Below are 21625 nucleotides of genomic sequence, written 5' to 3' on the forward strand. Positions count from 1 at the left end.
ATGTCCCTGCCGCCCAGTACTGTGGTTACATGTAGATGGATTCATCGCCTAACACGTAGACGTAGATGAACACGAAAGTCACAATTAACGATCTGAATTCAACGCAAGGAAAAATAAATATGTATATTTTGATGATAATATGTATATGAATATGTTGAGGATGATATGAAAATGTTTATGAAAAAGTGTATGAAAATGTTTATGTTTAAAGTTTATGCATAATGAAAATGTTTTTGAAAACGATTATGGTTAAAGTTTATGTATCTACGCGAAAACGATATTTTATGTACAAATATTTTCAATGCCGTATGTGATCTGTATATGTAGTATTTTATATCAAGAATATGATGTGTTGAGTCTTTAGACTCACTAGGTGTGATTGATGCAAGTGAGTGTGATAATATTGTGGATGGAGGCTTGGATGGTTGACTTTGCTGGACTGAAGGTGCACATAACCCGATGACCGACGCTAGTTTTTCGCACTAGTTATGATTTATGATTTTAAGTGATGTTAAAGATATTTTATGACTTGTATTTATATTTATGAGTGGTTTTGAGAGGTTAAAGTATGTGCTATATTTTTCAAATAATGTTTTAGGTTTGGTAAAATGTTTGACGATTTTATGCTTTAAACTATTTCCTTTGGATTTTTAAATGTCAGTTGGTTGAGTTATTTTAAAATGACGTAAAAAATACTTTAATTGTTTTATGCAAGTGTTCGGCCGATGCTAGTAAGGGTTTAAAAAAAAAAATCTAGCACGATTTAAGAAAACGAATAGCAGATGTTTCAATACCTTTAATCATTAAATAAATATCATGCAAGCATTTAGAATCCATTAAATAAGACAATTAAGTAATTAAAATAATTTTTCATGCATTTCGTTTACGTAGGTTTGGTTTTTCGTACGTTACATTACCAGATCTTTTTCCTGTCATTATGGTATCACCTGTTGTATTTTTGACAGAGTATATATGTCTATTGAATTCAACTAAATAGCCATGATCACATAACTGACTAATGCTAATCAATTTATATTTGAAATTATCAACAAGTAGACCATCATGAATAATAATGTTACCATGGATAAGCTTAGCCTTACCCATAGTTCTACGTTGTGAAGCATCTCCAAAACTTATTTTGGGACCAGGATACTTGACCAATCACTACAAGAAAAATGCCCAACAACAAAGCACATACGACAACGGTTTTGGTGAAAAATCGTTGCCGTATGTTTTTAACAACGGTTTTAACGAAAATAAAATCCGCATCTCCAGTCCTGTGTCTTGAGCATCCACTGTCCAAGTACCAGACTGAGTCTTTGGTCAATTTACTTGTAACATACAATCACAAACAACAAATAAATTTGGAACCTAAATCTATTTGGGTCCTAAACTGATTAGTAATTTGGGAAACCAGACTTGGATAAGTCGAACTAATCTACCGGTTGTTGTGTTCTAGATAACTTTACCTAATTTGTTTGTGACAGGTTTGTGATGTGAAGATGATACATGTGTTTGGGCTATGTTAACATTGTTCTTCATCCGGTAACGTTTTTTAACAGGCTTGCAATTGTAGTAGTTATTGTAATAGCCTTTTTCTGAGTTCTATTTTCCATAACTTAACCGCTTGGGTGACCAGTTGCTTGAATCGCTTAAAATCTTAGGACTATAACTAGTTTCGTGTCGTTTTGTCTTGTTCTTTTTTTCAGTTGGCTGCTCAACCGACTTACTGAACTCAGGTTGTTTATGTATCATGATTGATTTAATAAAGTGAATTTACTTCTCTTTGCACATATTCAGTTTTGGCATTGTGCCGCTAGTTGAGGGTTCATCTTGGCTATTGAAGCCCAAACCAGCTTTATCCACAACTTGTTTATGTGATCATTGCATTTCAGTCACGTGAAAATGAATTATTCTTAGTTTGAATCACGTCAGCCAGTCTAGAGCTTTCTGATTTCAACTGCAGAATCACAGATTGACTTTCAACTTTTTCAGCTATTAACTTGGAAATCTCCTATTTGACATTTAAGCTTTCAACTGATTTTAAACTATAAGTTGTGTCATTTGAAGGATCATCTTGCATAGCCTTAGCTTCCTTAAAGGAGATAGCCATCTTGCGATACTCGTTGACCATATCGTGTATTGTGGAAATGAGTTCTTCTCATGTAAAGTCAGTAAAGCTAAAGTCAAATACATGATCGCTGCTAGATTCTAACTCTACATCATCGTCCATGAGGAATTTCACCTCTTCTTCATCGTTGGAGCTGCTTGAGTTCTCAGTTTCTGATAATTTGCTGTCAGTTTCAGCTCATTTTGACTTATTCTCTTCAGCTAACAGGAATTCGTGCTTTCTTCGAGATGACTCATTCTCATCCTTGAATCTTCTTCTGTGCTCGAAAGGCTTCTTACCCTTTTCAACTGATCTCTTGTTGTCCTTTTTCGGTTTTGGACAATCAGCAGTGAAGTGACAAGTTTTTTCGCAGTTAAAGCATGCATTTGGTTCCTTTTCTGATTTATTCATGTGAGAGTTTTTTTGGAAGGAACCTTGATTATTTATCATTAACTTTTCGAATTTTCTTACGAACAGTGACATTGTGTCATTGCTCAGTTGTTCAACTGAGTTCTCAAATGAAGTTGTTGGCTCCAGTTTCAGTGTGCTAAGCGTAGTTGTAACTGATGGGTCTATTTGTTCGCCCTCCATTGTTTGCATATCGAATTCATTGGCTTTTAAATCTGCAAACAAGTCATGTAGTTCTACCTTGTTCAGGTCTTTTGAATCTTTCGTGGCCATAGTTTCGACATCCCATTTTTTAGGAAGGCCTAACATTTCTTTAAGAGAAATCTCTTTGTTTGAATGCATTTTTCCTAATTCATTTACGAAGTAGCTCAATCATTCATTGAATTCATTCATTGATTCTCCAGCTTTTATTTTGATATTATCGAAGTTCTGAACAACAACTTAAAGTTATTTCTCCTTATTCTGCTCGTTGCCTTCGCACAATTGAATTAACTTCCCCCAAATTTCTTGAGCTGATTTAGACATTTTGATCTTGGTGAAAGTGTTTTTATCTAGTGTCTTGTACAGAATGTCCTTGGAAACATTGTCCAAGTTTTCCTTTCTTTTATCTTCTGTGGTCCACTCATCGCGTGGTTTTTCAATAAGATGACGTGCTCCGTCAGTTAGAGCAACAATTTTGTTTGTTTTCATAACTTTCATGGGTCCGTCAGTTATGACATATTACATGTCATCGTCTTGTGCAGCTAAATAAGCCTGCATTTTTATTTTTCAGTCATCAAACTCCTCTGTGGAGAACATAGGGATTTTGTTGAATGAAGACATGATTATCAGTTTGATCGTACGGAATATTTCAAGACAAGATTTTAACCGTTCTGATACCACTTTTTAGGATCAGTTAAAGATGATGATTTGTTTAGAAGGGTTGTAATGTCTAAAAGCCAACCTACGTAAACCACATGCATCCAAATGATTTAAATGACTTACTTTCTTTGTTTAATTGATTTTAAATGCTTATATGATGCATATTATATGGTTAAGGGTCTTATTGAATGATTTTATGAAAACTTTATATTTTACCCGAATATTCGATAATAGACTGTGGAAAGGAGACCGGGGACAACCAAGATAAAATAAATTTTGAAATACACTCCTAAACCCCAAGAACCAAAACCTAAGTTCATTAACATGCAAATTAAAATCTATAAAAATAACTCCTAGATCTTCTGTACATGTTATCAGCCGAAATCACACACATACAACACACACAATTTCAAAAATTTGAGGAGGAATAAATATGGATATTCGTCGCCCGTTCGTTCGTCTTCGCGCCCCACGCCACTTATCGTATATTCGAGCGTTTTAAATGAAAATACATGTTTCTAAACTTTTTTGACGCAACATTCGAGTCATAATTTGCATGTTTTATGTATTTTCACATGAAAATTATTTGACTTCAATTTTCTTATCGTTTTGACGATTATTTTCAAAGTTTGAAGATTCTTATGCGAATATGAACATGTTATGATTTTCAACGAGTATGCTATCAACATAGAGCATTTAAGGGATGGAACAAGTGTCGTTTAGGCACGAGACGAGTGCAGGATAAGGGCTAGAAGCGGTCGTGCATGGTGAGTGGTAGTATCCTAGGGTTTTCAAGGAATTTTGGCATGTAAGGGTTCGGCTAAGGTAAGAAGGGCGTGCGGCTCGACCTGGGCTTGGGCAGGAGGTCATACTAGAAGTGGCTTAATGTTAGGAAAAGTCATAGGATGACTAGGACTTATTCACAGCAGATGATGAGGAGTCCAATAGGGCTAGGACTCCTCCCATGCGTGCGCATGCGGCTCAACGCTGGCGAGCAGATGTTGGAACATGGTCAAACGATGGCGGCTAGGATCCGAGAGAGTCGGTTGTTGCTGGAGTAAAAGAGTCCTAGTGTGAGCTAGAGTCCTAGTGAGGCTAGGAGAGGGCGCTGCCACTCGGAGCTTGCGCAGGGGACATTTGTGTGGGCTGGGGGCTGCGGTGCTGGTCCAAGAGGGTTCAGGAAGGGACCGTGAGGGTCTGGTCAGTGTATGGGCTAAAGTGACTCGGCCATGGCTCAATGAAATTGGGCTTGACTTGAGATGGAAGGGTAGGGTGTGAACTTAGGGTTTAGGAGAAAAGGGTTTGAACCATGGTCCACGGGGGTCGGTTCATGGTTCACAAGAGTATTTTAGGAATAAAAAGTATATGTTTAATGTTCGGGAAGAAAATTTTAAAGTTGAGATTAATTCAGAATTAAAACGCTTTACGAATTTTTAATTAAGGAATTAAATCAAAATCCTCGAGTTTACGTTACATAAAAATATTTTAAATTATATATAAGCTTAAATAATTATTTCGTATAGTCTCGAGTCAATAAAAGTAAGAAAAAGTCAAAATCGAGGGATTTTAAGTCCAGGGGAAAAACAGTCATTTTACTCCTAGATGGTACGAAAAGGGTTGGCAATGTCCCGAGGGATCATAACGCAAGTTGTGGGCCCCGGGTCCGATATCTAATACTAATAATTATAATTGTAACAAACCAAATGATTTAAAATACGTAATTTGTGGTTCACAAATTCACATAAACATCGTCAAAATAATTTAATAGTCTCAAATGTTTGAAATATAATTTTCAACATGCCAACAAAAAGTAGTGAACCAAAGAAATCCAAACATCATCACATAGCTCCTAAGACCCGAGAATCCCACACTAACTCGTATCTCCTCGCCTGGAGCTGGACTCTGGCATCCCCAACCTCGCTTCACCTACCGTCAAGCACATGAAAACAAGAGGTAGCCGACGTGCCGGTGAATATAAATCCAGTATGATACAATCAATAAAATATGAGAATTAACATTTCAAATATCTCATATAAAATTCAAAAAGATGCAATATAATGCAATGCATGATCAGAAGCTGAGGCTATCAATAAATCTCAAGATCAAGTGAATCATCTGGTCATAGGGTACCAAAGGAAATAGAATCACCCAGCAACATCCACCGACTCATCCGCTCGGGGTGGGGTGCTGTGTTCTACAATCCCAGAACTATGGTGCGCCTATAGAGAGTGTTCAGGCCATAGCAGCGACCTCCGCATACACTATGCCAACTCAACTATAGCCCCATACGTCCAACAAATCAATAAATCAAGACGACCTCTGCCATATCAAATCTGAATCAAAAAGTGGCTCAATATGTAATGTAATGATGCAAATAAATATCATTATTTCGATATCATAATCAACTCATCTCAATACAACAATCATCATCAAATCACCAATAGTTCATCGAGCCATAGAGTTTTCAATTTAAAATAAAAATGATACTTTTATCTCGTATGTTACCGACCGTAACATACTTTTCAAATATTACCAAAAGAAGATCGAAATGTGTAGGTGAGAAGTCTTGAACCTCTGAATTCTACTATAACTCAAGAACTCGGATCATTTATCAAAACAGAGTAATTTCTGTACAAAGTTCATAATTAATTCAATAATGTTTCGAATCAAGATCCGCAATTTGGATATTCAAGAAAACTCAAATCTCAACAATTGTGTAAAGAAGGAATCCATATCATTTCTTGACCGTAATATGACATAAAAACATTCATTGAATCATTTTGTCAAACACGTGACGTGCGTGCTAAAGAGTTAGCTCCTCTACAATTCCATTTCTTTTCAAAATATCAATACATACAATAATAATACCATCAATCATTATATTAACAACTTTACCTCAACACTCAAACCAAACAACACATTGTTTTCCTTTCAATCACTAAACCAAGGATGAAACGTCCTGCTCTTTTTATTGCTTTAAAAGTAATAGAATTTTTTTTTTAAACCTCACTTAGCATCGGCCGATCCATAAAATATTTTTGACATCATTTTTAAAAATAACCATCCACTGCTATTTAAAAATCCAAAGGAAAATATTTTAAAGCATAAAATCGTCAAACATTTTACCAAACCTAAAAAGCAATAATTTGAAAAGAATAGCCCATACTAAACCTTTCAAAAATCTCTCAAATGCATAAATAAATAATCTTAAAAATCTTTAATCATAAAGCATGAGTCAAAAGTCATAATGCGGAAAAAGTAGAAGCGCTGGTCCTCGGGTTGTGTGCGCCTTCAGCCCAGTCAAATCACTCATCAAGTCCTCCCTCAATACCACCTGCATCCATCACACCTAGTGAGTCTAAAGACTCAACACACCATAATCTTTATAACGAGTAATACGTAATACATTCAACATATAACGGTGAAAAATACTTGTACTTAAAATATCGTTTTCATGAAGATGCATAAACATAAACATTTTCGTAAACATTTTCATGATGCATAAAACTTTAAATAAAAATATCTTTATAATGATGCATCAACTTTAAACATAAACATTTTCATGACATGCATAAATAAACCTTAATCTTTTTCCTTTTTTCTCAACATGACATAAAACCTTTAACATGATCATAAACATTTTCCTTTTCCTTTTCCTTTGTTGAATTCAGATTGTTAATTGTGACTTTCCTCAACATGACATGACATGACGATGGATCCATCTACATGAAACCTCAGTACTGGGCGGCGGGGGACACCAGGAACACTCTCACCGGTCAACTGGGCTCTGGCCTATCAGGATCGAATAGAAATACGATCGTCGGGGCTCTCTCTGGGGCCTTCTCCCCTCACGATATTCCCATTCTTACCTCAAACCTCATAACCTCATAACCTCATATTCGTAATAATGGAAACACGATCGTCGAGCTCCCACTGGGACCATAACCCTCACGACGTCGCCAACATTAACGAATTAGTCACAATCACTTCACATCCTTCAACATTTTACATTCACATCACTTAGAAAAATCATGAGTAATATTTACATTTTTCATTTTTGAAACCAAGCATGCAACACGTATTTTAAATGTCTTCTTAAATCATAAAAATCCCTTAGACATTTAAAAATCATAATTTAGTCATAAATTGTAGAACCTGTAAATCAGTAGACGTATAAGCCATGCATAATTCTAGATTTTTAAATTTAATTGACTTCATTGCATGATTATTTTAAATGCATTTATTTGAAGTTAATTATTCATTATTTCAGTTCAATAGTTTGATTTTTAGCATTTCAGTTATTTCAGTGAGGCCGGACCGGAGTTGGAGTTTTGAGATAGAATTTAAGATTCGAGAAATATTTCCAGAAGTTAATTTAGCTAGCAACTAAGTTCATTTAAGTTAGAAAGGGAGGTTTGAGAATTTAATTTAATTATTTGAGGTGATTAAGAAATGAACTCATTTAAGTTATTAAATTAAGGGGTTAGCTCACTAAATTATTTAAAGGATTAGTAAGGCTTTCAAGGATTATTAGTTGACTAGATATCTAACAAACACTTCCCACTCATTTTATTAGCATGATTTCCGCCCCTTGGATTTATTAAGCAATTCATTCCAACTCATCAACTTTGACCAATTCTTTGCATGTAATTAGTAGGATAATTCTAGGATTTTTGGGAGCACAATTTAATTAAATAAATGAACATATCCTAGACTAGAAAGTAAGCAAAAATCGGCCATCACCATTCTAGAAACACCCAACATAGATTTGATATCAAACCATAATTCAAAATTCAAAATGAGAAGACTTGGTCTTGATTCTTTCCTTATATCTTGCACCCACTTCCCTCACCCTCCTAACCATTTTTCCCCCCTCTCCTTTTCGAAAATTCAGAGTGAAATCAGACCCCTTTTCAATAGAAAAATCGTGAGCCATAGCTAGGGAGAAAGGCAAGAAAAATCGAGAGTAAAGAAAACAAGAGAAGCGTTCAATCTCCTCCGTGCCGCGTCGTCGTCGTTTCGTTCGTTTTCTTTCGAAACGAAACCAGGCATGTCTAGATTCTTTCTAAACCTCAATCAAGTCATATTATCATTTATTTTTCAGTACATGATCATGTTTATTCAAGTAAAAATCGAGATCCATGTCAAAACATTTTGAAACAACACATGCATAATTTTCGATTTTCCTTGGCAAGCTTCACGGTTTCTTTTGGTTTGTGAGTTTCAGGTATTGGATCGACTCCAGGCTCCCAAGGCGACTTATATACATGTAATAGGATGCATTAGGACCACTTGTGTCCATTGGTTTCAGCCCATGCTCGCTGTAAAGCAAGAAATGACAGCAACACCATTTGTGTCCCTTTTTGAGTTCGAAAATTTCAGTTTTTATGTCAAGGGGTTTGGATCTGATCTTGGCTGCCCTAAGGGCTCTTAGCCATGGTTGGATCACTTCCCTAACATGTCTAAGACGTGACTAAGTCACTCTTTTGGTGGCTTGATCCATGGTTCATCGGTTTTTAATAAAAACATCACAACAGCCCCTATACCCCTTCGGCTACTTCGGTTGGACAGCTTTTGGTTCGTTTCTTTTGGTTGCTTGGTATGGATCTTGGTTGGCCTATGGCCCTTAGCCACGGTTCATATCATGCTCCTAGATGTCTAGATCGTGCCATGGTCAATCAAATGGCCACTGGAACGACGCAAGACATCGATCTAAGCAAAACACTACACACGCATGCACGTTGGTTCTCGGTTAGACCCTCCGGATGAGTTTTGGTATGATGCGGATTGTGGCTGGCCTAGGGCCCTTAGCCATGGTTCAAATCATTCCTTGGGATGTTGTTAAGAGTCTCTGGTTGGTGGTTCACGCCCCAATGGCCGGTAGTCTCGAAAACAACACAAGTTACACGGGTGTGCAGCTGCTGGAAATTTACAGCAAGTTGCTGTGTCGTTTAGAAGGCTCTTTTGAGTTCTTGGTTGGCGTTTAGCCCATGGCCTTGGACTGGACAGTGCCTCATTGAGTTGGGAAGGTCATGTTTTTGACCGTTCGTGATTCAGATCATTTTTGAGGTCGTACGAGAATTTACGGTGCGATGTGCCAAATTGACTCTCGAAAGAGCGTTTCGTGTTTTGGCCTCCATTTCACCTAGATTTCGACCCTATCATTTTAGGAGCATTATTTTATGATTTCTCAGCGTATTTTAATCATGACTATACGTCGGTTCGGTGTCGGTTCAGGTTGGCTCGGAGTCATGATTAAATGCGAAATCATTAGGCGTCATAGTCGCATCTTTTGAACGTAAATTGCATAGTTGGTCAAGTTTAAGCTATTGCATATTTTTCATAGCACAGTTAGGTTGCAGCGAGCCTGGGGACGATCCAATCCAATCCAGTTGGTAAAATTACGGGACATTTTCATTATGCCAGTTAATTATTTTACGTGCATTAAATAGAAAATGATTATTTTTTTGAGATTTATGCGATATGGCTTGTGGTTTATTCACTATGTGGGAGTGTTATTTTATATGGTCGCCAGTGACCGATCAGTTCAGTATGGTACCACCCGGTCACCAGTGACCGGCCAGCTCAGTTCAGCTTCAGCCTCCCCGGTAGCCAGTTACCGATCAGTTCAGCTTAGTGCAGTGGCCACAGGCGTAAAACATAATATCAACAGAAAATTTTACCAGATATTTCAGTACAGGCTCCAAGGAGCAAATATTTTTACAGTGATTTTAAGTTCAGTTATGCATGTATTATAATTGCTCAGTACAGATTATTTTCAGCATGCCTCATGACATGATATTTTATCCCATGCATATTTTAATTCGGATTTTTACTCGTTACTTGCGATATATGCATGCTGAGTCTTTAGGCTCACTAGACTTGATTGTTGTAGGTACTGATGAGGCCAGGGCCGAGAGCGGGGACCAGTGAGCCAGCTTGGGTCGGCAGTAGTGGCACCCGAGGACCTCAGTGCAGCAGTTGTTATTTTATTCCGCAAACAATTTTTATCAGTCGTTGGATAATTTTTAAATTGTTATTTTTGGCAAAACTTTATTTTCTTCCGCTGCTATTATTTTAAACATTGAACTTGATTCATCAGTCGATTTTATGAATGAGGCCATTTAAGTTCTTTTAAGAAGAAAAATTTTTAATTTTCCGCAAATTTTCAAGCAAGGAGTTTTTGGCCCTTTACAGTTGGTATCAGAGCGGTGGTTCTGTATAGGGTTTCACTACTACTGACCGCGAGAAGCTCACGAAGCCACGTCTTTGGTCTGTAAGTTTTTCAGTTCAGAATTTTAGTTAAAGCATGAATTAGTTTGTCAGCATGCTTCCAGATTTTCAGTATTTCAGGGTTCATTTAAAATAAATTATGGAATTATGCATGTTAGTTACGTATGGGTTTTGTTTGGAACAGTATGCCCCCTAGACGCATTTTAGAGCGCAACAGAGAGGTGGAGCCTCGCCGAGAGGACAGAGAGGAGCATAGACCGGAGGGAGACCTACCACCTCCTCCACCGCCCCCACCGGACATGAGTGCCCAGATGTTAGCTGGGATGGCACAGTTCTTCGCACAGTTTGCGGGGAACAATGCCGCAGCCGCAGCCAGGCCGACAGGGCCCGAGGCTGTTTATGAGCGATTCATGAAGATGCGCCCGAAGGAATTCTCTGGGACATCTGACCCCATGGTTGCCGAGGGATGGATCAAATCCCTCGAGGTCATCTTCGATTTTATGGAGCTGGGAGACGCAGACCGAGTTCGGTGTGCCACCTACCTGTTCACTGGAGATGCCCGCTTATGGTGGGAAGGAGCTTTGGTAGCCCTGACCTTGGCTACACTTTCTTGGACCCGCTTTACGGAAGTTTTCTACTCCAAGTATTTTTCTGAGGAGGTTCGCACCAGGCTGACCACCGAGTTCATGATCCTGAGACAGGGGGATATGACGGTTACGGAGTTTATCCGTAAGTTCGAGAGGGGCTGTCACTTTGTGCCCCTGATCGCGAATGATGCCAGAGCCAAGCTGATGCACTTCCTGGTGGGTTTACGGCCGATCTTGCGCCGGGATGTTAGGGTATCTGACCCTGCTACTTATGAGATTGCCGTTTCCAAGGCCTTAGCCGCAGAGCAGGATCTGCGGGATATCGAGAGGGATCGCCAGGACAAGCGCCCAGTCCAGACACCGCACCGCCCTCCTCCTCATCAGCATCAGCAGCAAAATAAGAGGCCTTTTCATGGACCGCCCAAGAACCGAGGCCAGCAGCAGCAGTAGCGGGGACGCCCAGCCCCGAGGACTCAGGAGCACCCAGTCTGTCCCAGGTGCTCACGTCGCCATCCTGGAGCATGTATGGCTGGCTCAGGAAAGTGTTTTAAGTGTGGCAGTCCAGACCACATGTTGCTGCAGTGCCCTCAGAGGAATCTGCCTACCCAAGGCAGAGTTTTTGCTCTCCATGCCGCGGAAACCAACCCGGAGACTATGTTGTTGACGGTACCTTTAAACTTTAAGTTATTATTCGAATCTCAGCATTTTGGGAATCGGGATTTAGATTTTTGAACTTAGAACTGTTATAGGATTGCATGCTCTACTCAGATTTATTTCGGGGGAATTAAGCTAGAGGAACCTTGACCTTTGCATGTCTATAAGTTTAGATCTTGTAGTGGGATTCAACTTAGAGTTCCGATCTTTCAGGGAGAATTTTTATATCTGGTTTCGCTACCAAGGCCTTGATAGATTCAGGGGCCACTCACTCGTTTATTTCGGAGGTCTTTGCAAACTTTCTCAAGATCCAGACCATTGGGCTAGATACAGCCTTTTCAGTAGTGTTGCCGTCAGACGAGGAGATGGCAGCTACCAATGTTATCCGAGATATAGATCTTGAGCTGCACGGTAATCTTGTTTATGCGGATCTGATCGTGCTACCGATGCCAGAATTTGACATCATCCTAGGGATGGACTGGCTATTGAAGAACAGAGTGTTGATAGACTTCCAGCGGAGATCTGTCCTTGTCCGACCGCCTGGAATGGAGCAGTTCTTATTTGAGCCGGACAGGTACTTTCCTTTACCGCGCATTATTCCTTATGTTTAGGCTAGGAAGCTCATGCATAGAGGGTGTCGGGCATTTCTAGCGACCTTTTTATCTGTCCCCGAGGAACCCAGCCAGTCAGCCTCAGATGTTCCGATTGTCAAAGATTTCTTAGACGTTTTTCCCGAAGACGTCTCTGGTATGCCACCTGAGAGAGAGGTGGAGTTTTCCATTGAGCTTATGCCAGGTAAGGCTCCGATATCCAAAGCACCGTACCGACTAGCACCGACCGAGATGGCAGAGCTTAAGAAGCAGATTCAAGAACTTCTCGACAAGGAGTTCATTTGCCCGAGCTTTTCTCCATGGGGCGCGCCGGTCTTATTTGTGAAAAAGAAGGATGGCTCGATGAGGCTTTGCATTGACTACCGGGAGTTGAACAGGGTTACAGTGAAGAATAAATACCCACTGCCGAGGATTGAGGATCTGTTTGACCAGTTGCAGGGAGCTTCGATTTTCTCCAAGATAGATCTGCGTTCCGGTTATCACCAGTTGAGGGTGAGAGATGCTGATGTTTCGAAGACAGCTTTCAGGACTCGTTATGGTCACTACGAGTTCCTTGTGATGCCGTTCGGTCTGACGAATGCGCCAGCGATCTTCATGGATCTCATTAATCGCGTATTTCAGCCGTATCTCGACCATTTTGTGATAGTGTTTATAGATGACATTCTCGTCTACTCCAAGAGTCGGGAGGAGCACAGCAGGCATCTGACCACAGTGTTGCAGACATTGCAGAAGCACAAACTATTCGCAAAGTTCAGTAAGTGCGAATTCTGGTTAGAGAAGGTGGCGTTCTTGGGCCACATTGTTTCTAGCAGTGGCATTGAGGTAGACCCGGCAAAAGTTGCAGCAGTCAGAGATTGGGTTGTGCCTCAGAATGCATCCGAGATCCGCAGTTTTCTTGGGTTGGCAGGATATTACAGGAAGTTCATTCAGGGATTCTCATCCATTGCCGTTCAACTCACAGCACTGACCAAGAAAAATGTGAAATTTGTTTGGAGCGAGGAGTGTGAGCTTCGATACATTGAAGCAAGCTCTTATCTCAGCACCCGTTTTGGCTGTACCGTCAGGATCTGGTGAGTTTGTTCTGTATACCGATGCTTCGAAGCTTGGTTTAGGTGCAGTTTTGATGCAGCATGGGAGAGTGATAGCGTATGCTTCTCGACAGCTGAAAATCCACGAGAAGAATTACCCTACCCATGATCTGAAGTTAGCGGCCGTAGTTTTTGCTTTGAAGATTTGGAGGAACTATCTGTATGGAGAGAAGAGTCAAATCTTTACCGACCATAAGAGCCTCAAGTATTTCTTTACGCAGAAGGAGCTGAACATGCGTCAGAGGCGTTGGTTGGAGCTTGTGAAAGATTACGATTGTGACATTAGCTACCACCCGGGTAAAGCTAATGTAGTTGCGGATGCTTTGAGCAGGAAAGTCGCAGTGATGGCTCACTTGACGATTCAGAAACCTCTTCAGATTGAGATGCAGAAGTTCGATCTTGAGACTTATCCGCGAGGTAGAGTTCCTCGTTTATCTACCTTGACTATCCAGTCCTCTCTTATTAACCGTATTCGCAGCGGTCGGGCAGCAGATGTGCAGTTGGCACAGTGGAAGAAGAGAGATGAAGCCAAGGGCAGTGTTTTGTATACAGTCAGCGACGGTATTGTGAGATACCGAGATAGGATTTGGGTTCCTAGCAGTGATTCTATCCGAGCAGACATCTTATCAGAGGCCCATACGTCCCCGTACTCCATTCACCCTGGGAGTACGAAGATGTACAAAGATCTGCAGCTATTGTATTGGTGGCCAGGGATGAAGAAGGACATCAGACGGTTTGTATCTGAGTGCCTGACTTGCCAGTTAGTGAAGGCCGAGCATCAGAGACCAGCAGGTTTGCTCAAGCCTCTGCCTATTCCCGAGTGGAAGTGGGAGAACATTACCATGGACTTTGTGACCGGATTGCCGAGGTCAGCCAGAGGATCGAATGCTATTTGGGTGATTGTAGATCGTCTTACTAAATCAGCGCACTTCTTGCCTGTTAAGACGACTTTCACCATGATTCAGTATGCAGAGCTGTATATCCGAGAGATAGTCCGACTCCATGGTATTCCAGTTTCGATCGTATCCGACAGAGATCCCAGATTCACTTTCTCATTTTGGAAGAGTTTGTATTCGACTTTGGGTACGAAGTTGCTGTTTAGCACAGCTTTCCATCCGCAGACAGATGGACAGTCGGAGCGAGTTATTCAGATTTTGGAGGATCTTCTTCGCGCTTGCGTCATTGATTTCTCAGGGAGTTGGGAGTCGAACTTGCCACTGGTTGAGTTCACCTACAACAACAGCTTCCTGTCGTCTATAGGTATGGCTCCGTATGAAGCACTGTATGGCCGCAAGTGTAGATCTCCTGTTCATTGGGATGAAGTAGGAGAGAGAGCAGAGTTGGGTCCAGAGATTGTTCAGAAGGCAGCAGATGTAGTAGTCAAGATCCGTGATAGGATGAGGACTGCTCAGAGCCGACAGAAGAGTTATGCCGATCAGCGGAGGAGAGACTTAGAGTTTGCAGTGGGCGATCATGTCTTCGTGAAAGTGGCACCTATGAAGGGTGTCATGACTTTTGGGAAGAAAGGGAAGCTCAGTTCGAGATTCATTGGACCGTTTGAGATCCTTGACAGAGTTGGGACGCTAGCGTATCGTGTGGCTCTTCCGCCGAATCTGGCCGGAGTACACAATGTCTTTCACGTCTCCATGCTGAGAAAGTACATGGCGAACCCTTCGCATGTGCTGAATTTCGAGCCGTTGCACCTTACTCCGAACTTATCTTATGAGGAGAGACCCGTGCAGATCCTAGACAGACAGGAGAAGAAACTTCGGAACAAGCTTGTTAAGCGAGTCAAAGTCAAATGGCTCAACCATTCAGAGGAGGAAGCTACGTGGGAGTCTGAGCCGGAGATGAGAGATCGATACCCCGAGTTATTCGGTAAGTTCTAATTTCGAGGACGAAATTTCTTTTAAGGGGGGAAGGATTGTAGAACCCGTAAATCAGTAGACGTATAAGCCATGCATAATTCTAGATTTTTAAATTTAATTGACTTCATTGCATGATTATTTTAAATGCATTTATTTGAAGTTAATTATTCATTATTTCAGTTCAGTAGTTTGATTTTTAGCATTTCAGTTATTTCAGTGAGGCCGGACCGGAGTTGGAGTTTTGAGATACAATTTAAGATTCGAGAAATATTTCCAGAAGTTAATTTAGCTAGCAACTAAGTTCATTTAAGTTAGAAAGGGAGGTTTGAGGATTTAATTTAATTATTTGTGGTGATTAAGAAATGAACTCATTTAAGTTATTAAATTAAGGGGTTAGCTCACTAAATTATTTAAAGGATTAGTAAGGCTTTCAAGGATTATTAGTTGACTAGATAACCAACACTTCCCACTCATTTTATTAGCATGATTTCGGCCCCTTGGATTTATTAAGCAATTCATTCCAACTCATCAACTTTGACCAATTCTTTGCATTTAATTAGTGGGATAATTCTAGGATTTTTGGGAGCACAATTTAATTAAATAAATGGACATATCCTAGACTAAAAAATAAGCAAAAATCGGCCATCACCATTCTAGAAACACCCAACATAGATTTGATATCAAACCATAATTCAAAATTCAAAATGAGAAGACTTGGTCTTGATTCTTTCCTTATATCTTGCACCCACTTCCCTCACCCTCCTAACCATTTTTCCCCCCTCTCCTTTTCGAAAATTCAGAGTGAAATCAGACCCCTTTTCAATAGAAAAATCGTGAGCCATAGCTAGGGAGAAAGGCAAGAAAAATCGAGAGTAAAGAAAACAAGAGAAGCGTTCAATCTCCTCCGTGCCGCGTCGTCGTCGTTTCGTTCGTTTTCTTTCGAAACGAAACCAGGCATGTCTAGATTCTTTCTAAACCTCAATCAAGTCATATTATCATTTATTTTTCAGTACATGATCATGTTTATTCAAGTAAAAATCGAGATCCATGTCAAAACATTTTGAAACAACACATGCAGAATTTTCGATTTTCCTTGGCAAGCTTCACGGTTTCTTTTGGTTTGTGAGTTTCAGGTATTGGATCGACTCCAGGCTCCCAAGGCGACTTATATACATGTAATAGGATGTATTAGGACCACATTTGTCCATCGGTTTCAGCCCATGCTTGCTGGAAAGCAAGAAATGACAGCAACACCATTTGTGTCCCTTTTTGAGTTCGAAAATTTCAGCTTTTATGTCAAGGGGTTTGGATCTGATCTTGGCTGCCCTAAGGGCTCTTAGCCATGGTTGGATCACTTCCCTAACATGTCTAAGACGTGACTAAGTCGCCCTTTTGGTGGCTTGGTCTATGGTTCATCGGTTTTTAATAAAAACATCACAACAGCCCCTATACCCCTTCGGCTACTTCGGTTGGACAGCTTTTGGTTCGTTTCTTTTGGTTGCTTGGTATGGATCTTGGTTGGCCTATGGCCCTTAGCCACGGTTCATATCATGCTCCTAGATGTCTAGATCGTGCCATGATCAATCAAATGGCCACTGGAACGACGCAAGACATCGATCTAAGAAAAACACTACACACGCATGCACGTTGGCTCTCGGTTAGACCCTTCGGTTGAGTTTTGGTATGATGCGGATTGTGGCTGGCCTAGGGCCCTTAGCCATGGTTCAAATCATTCCTTGGGATGTTGGTAAGAGTCTCTGGTTGGTGGTTCATGCCCCAATGGCCGGTAGTCTCGAAAACAACACAAGTTACATGGGTGTGCAGCTGCTGGAAATTTACAGCAAGTTGCTGTGTCGTTTAGAAGGCTCGTTTGAGTTCTTGGTTGGCTTTTAGCCCATGGCCTTGGACTGGACAATGCCTCATTTAGTTGGGAAGGTCATGTTTTCGACCGTTCGTGATTCGGATCATTTTTGAGGTCGTACGAGAATTTACGGTGCGATGTGCCAAATTGACTCTCGAAAGAGCGTTTCGTGTTTTGGCCTCCATTTCACCTAGATTTCGACCCTATCATTTTAGGAGCATTATTTTATGATTTTTCAGCGTATTTTAATCATGACTATACGTCTGTTCGGTGTCGGTTCAGGTTGGCTCGGAGTCATGATTAAATGCGAAATCATTAGGCATCATAGTCGCATCTTTTGAACGTAAATTGCATAGTTGGTCAAGTTTAAGCTATTGCATATTTTTCATAGCACAGTTAGGTTGCAGCGAGCCTGGGGACGATCCAATCCAATCCAGTTGGTAAAATTACGGGACATTTTCATTATGCCAGTTAATTATTTTACGTGCATTAAATAGAAAATGATTATTTTTTTGAGATTTATGCGATATGGCTTGTGGTTCATTCACTATGTAGGAGTGTTATTTTATACGGTCGCCAGTGACCGATCAGTTCAGTATGGTACCACCCGGTCGCCAGTGACCGGCCAGCTCATTTCAGTTTCAGCCTCCCCGGTAGCCAGTTACCGATCAGTTCAGCTTAGTGCAGTGGCCACAGGCGTAAAACATAATCTCAACAGAAAATTTTACCAGATATTTCAGTACAGGCTCCAAGGAGCAAATATTTTTACAGTGATTTTCAGTTCAGTTATGCACGTATAATAATTGCTCAGTACTGATTATTTTCTGCATGCCTCATGACATGATATTTTATCCCATGCATATTTTAATTCAGATTTTTACTCGTTACTTGCGATATATGCATGCTGAGTCTTTAGGCTCACTAGACTTGATTGTTGTAGGTACTGATGAGGCCAGGGCCGAGGGCGGGGACCAGTGAGCCAGCTTGGGTCGGCAGTAGTGGCACCCGAGGACCTCAATGCAGCAGTTGTTATTTTATTCCGCAAACAATTTTTATCAGTCGTTGGATAATTTTTAAATTGTTATTGTTGGCAAAACTTTATTTTCTTTCGCTGCTATTATTTTAAACATTGAACTTGATTCATCAGCCCATTTTATGAATGAGGCCATTTAAGTTCTTTTAAAAATAAAAATTTTTAATTTTCCGCAAATTTTCAAGCAAGGAGTGTTTGGCCCTTTACATAAACATTTCATAAACATTTAAAAATAATCATAATATCATAAAAACAGCATTTAGGGCATTGCCATGACCTTTACTAATTTCCCGGTGTAAAAAGACCGTTTTACCCCTAGACTCGACATTTTACGTTTTCGAATTTTTTCTTGATTTCATGACTCTAAAATGTCCCAAATAATTATTTAAGCTTACATGAATTTTTCCATAATTTTATTTGGCCTAAAACTTAGACTTTTTCATTTATCTTTAATTAATTGTTTTAACGGTGTTTTAATCCCGAAAAATACCAAACTTTAATATAAAATTCCTAAATTCTAAATTTAGTCTTTTTATATTATTTTAGCCCATATGGATCACGACTCGACCCCTGTGAGCCGTTTTCCAAATTTTTCTTTATTTTAAAACCCTATTTGACACCTAAACTTCGACCCCGAGCCATCTCTTAATTTTATCGAGTTACCCTCGGACCATAACGAACCAGAACCTGCCCAACACGTTTTCTTAACTTGCTGCGTGCTCGGGCGGAAATCTTTTTCCGCTCGAGCGCGGAACTCTCGGCCATAAATATAAAATTTTCGAACAAGTCCCGCCCGGGCGGACATCTTTTTCCGCTCGGGCGCGCTCTGCGCACAGCTACGTCAAAGATTGCTTCCGAAACGCCTCTTCCCTTCAGAATTAGGAAAAGTGGTAAACAAGAAAGCTGTAGCCCTATGTCTTGGCTTGCATCTTTAATTGCCCTCATGTCATTTGGAGGTCTGAGTAAAAAGTTATGCCCAATCTCCACACATGTGTCATTATAGGAACGACGATACGCACGACACACTTCAGGGCGCTTTTGGCTCGTCTTCCCAAATGATTTGAACAAAACTCAAAACAGGAAAGTTATAGACTTATGTCTTATCTTTCTAATGGAAGTAGCCTCACATCAAATGGATCAATATACAAAACATTATGCTAAAAACCACAACAACTGCCATATTTTTCATACCGTTTCTGCACTTCCATTACCTATTTAGCTCAAATTCCACCTTTGATTCTACCCCTCCATTATCTATTCCATTCTACTGCCACATTTTTCAAAATTCGGGCATTACAATTCCTCCCCTCTAAAATAGATTTCGTCCTCGAAATCAATCATCTCTTTCAAGTCTAACATGTAATAATCAATAATGAAAATAAAACCGAGAATAGAAGCATACTTCATTTGAATAACTCTGGATATTTTTGTCTCATTTTATCTTCTAATTCCCAAGTTGCCTCCTCGAAACCATGTCTGCTCCACTGTACTCTAACCAATTGTATCAATTTATTTCTGAGTTGTTTATCTTTTCTGTCTAGAATCTGAATCGGTCTCTCAATGTAGCTCAAATTCTTATCTAACTCAACCTCATCGGGTGGAAGTACATGAGAAGGATCTGGATGATATTTCCTCAACATGGACACATGAAAAACATCATGAACACTTGATAACGCAGGAGGAAGAGCTAATCTGTAAGCCAAATCACCAACACGTTCCAAAATCTCATACGGACCTATGAATCTCGGTGCCCTTCTTTCCAAATCTAACTGTACCACGAAAAGGAGATATTTTCAGAAAAACTCTGTCACCTTTCTCAAAAATCAACGGCCGTCTCCTGATGTTCGCATATTTAGCCTGTCTATCCTGAGCAGCTCTCATACGACTCTGAATCAATTTCACCTTCTTTGTCATATCTCTTATCATATCAGGTCCTACAATTGGTGCTTCAGATAAATCGTCCCAATACAGAGGAGATCAACACTTCCTGCCATATAATGCTTCAAATGGTGACATTCTAATGCTCACTTGATAACTGTTGTTATAAGAAAACTCGAAGAGTGGTAATGAATCCTGCCAACCAATACCAAAATCCATCACTACAGCTCTCAGCATATCCTCTAATGTCTGAATAGTACGTTTTGATTGTCCGTCTGTCTGAGGATGATATGCTGTACTCAAATGAAAACGAGTACCAAGGGCCTCTTGTAAACTCTGCCAAAAATGAGAAGAAAATATGGGATCACGATCTGATATAATTGACTTAGGCACACCATGCAATCTCAAAACTTCTCTGATGTACAATCTGGCCATCTGATCATGCCTATATGTCATCTGATAAGGAATAAAACATGAAGACTTGGTTAATCTATCAACGATAACCCAAATTGAATCGCAACCCCTCGACGACCTCGGCAATTTCGTGACAAAGTCCATTGTAATATGGTACCACTTCCATTCTGGAACCTTAAGGCTATGCAAAAGACCTCCTGGTTGCTTTCTTTCTGCTGTCACTTGTTGACAATTTGAACAACGAGATACAAATTCTGCTATGTCAGATTTAATTCTTTTCCACCAAAATTGTTTCTTCAAATCATTGTACATCTTTTTACTTCCAGGGTGTACACTGAATTTACTGCAATGAGCATCACGCAAAATCTGTATCCTCAATTCTGAAATATTAAGAACTACAATACGATCATTCACAAACAAAATACCCTCATTATTGAACTGAAATTCTGATCGATGTCCTGATTTAACAAGTTCAACTGATTTCTGAATGCTTTGATCTAACCTTTGAGCCTCTTTAATCTTTACAAACAACTCTGGCTCTGCCTGAATCAAAAATACTCTTACAGGTTGAGTATCTACCACAAAATCCAAACCAGAAATACAACATTCTTCCACTAGATCAGATACACTGCTAGTGATCTAAGACATATTACATACTTTTCTGCTCAAAGCATCAGCTGCTGTGTTTGACTTGCTTGGATAATATTTTATTTCGCAATCATAGTCTTTCAACAAATCTAACCAACGCCTCTGTCTCATGTTCAGCTCCGCTTGTGAAAAGAGGTATTTCAAACTCTTATGATCAGTGAATATCTCAAATTTCTCACCATACAAGTAGTGACGCCAAATCTTTAAGGCAAAAACCACTGTTGCTAGTTCCAAGTCATGCACTGGGTATTTAGACTCATGTGGCTTCAACTGTCGTGAAGCATAGACAACCACACGGCCATGCTGCATTAATACACAACCCAGTCCTTGATGTGAAGCATCAGTGTGCACTGTAAATCCTCCTACACCTG

General features: G+C 40.0%; 1 protein-coding gene across 1 annotated transcript in view; it reads right to left on the minus strand.

The window, feature by feature from the left end:
- Window positions 1-2308: 2308 nt before the first annotated feature.
- The window catches only part of LOC142520287 (DNA polymerase-like), a 49325-nt gene continuing 30008 nt past the window's right edge, over window positions 2309-21625 (minus strand). The window contains exon 2 of the mRNA XM_075623289.1: window positions 2309-2865. Coding sequence (XP_075479404.1) covers window positions 2309-2865 — 557 coding nt within the window. The remainder of the gene's footprint in view (window positions 2866-21625) is intronic.

The sequence above is a fragment of the Primulina tabacum genome, chromosome 12 (assembly GCF_025594145.1).
Source record: "Primulina tabacum isolate GXHZ01 chromosome 12, ASM2559414v2, whole genome shotgun sequence".
Classification (NCBI taxonomy): domain Eukaryota; kingdom Viridiplantae; phylum Streptophyta; class Magnoliopsida; order Lamiales; family Gesneriaceae; genus Primulina; species Primulina tabacum.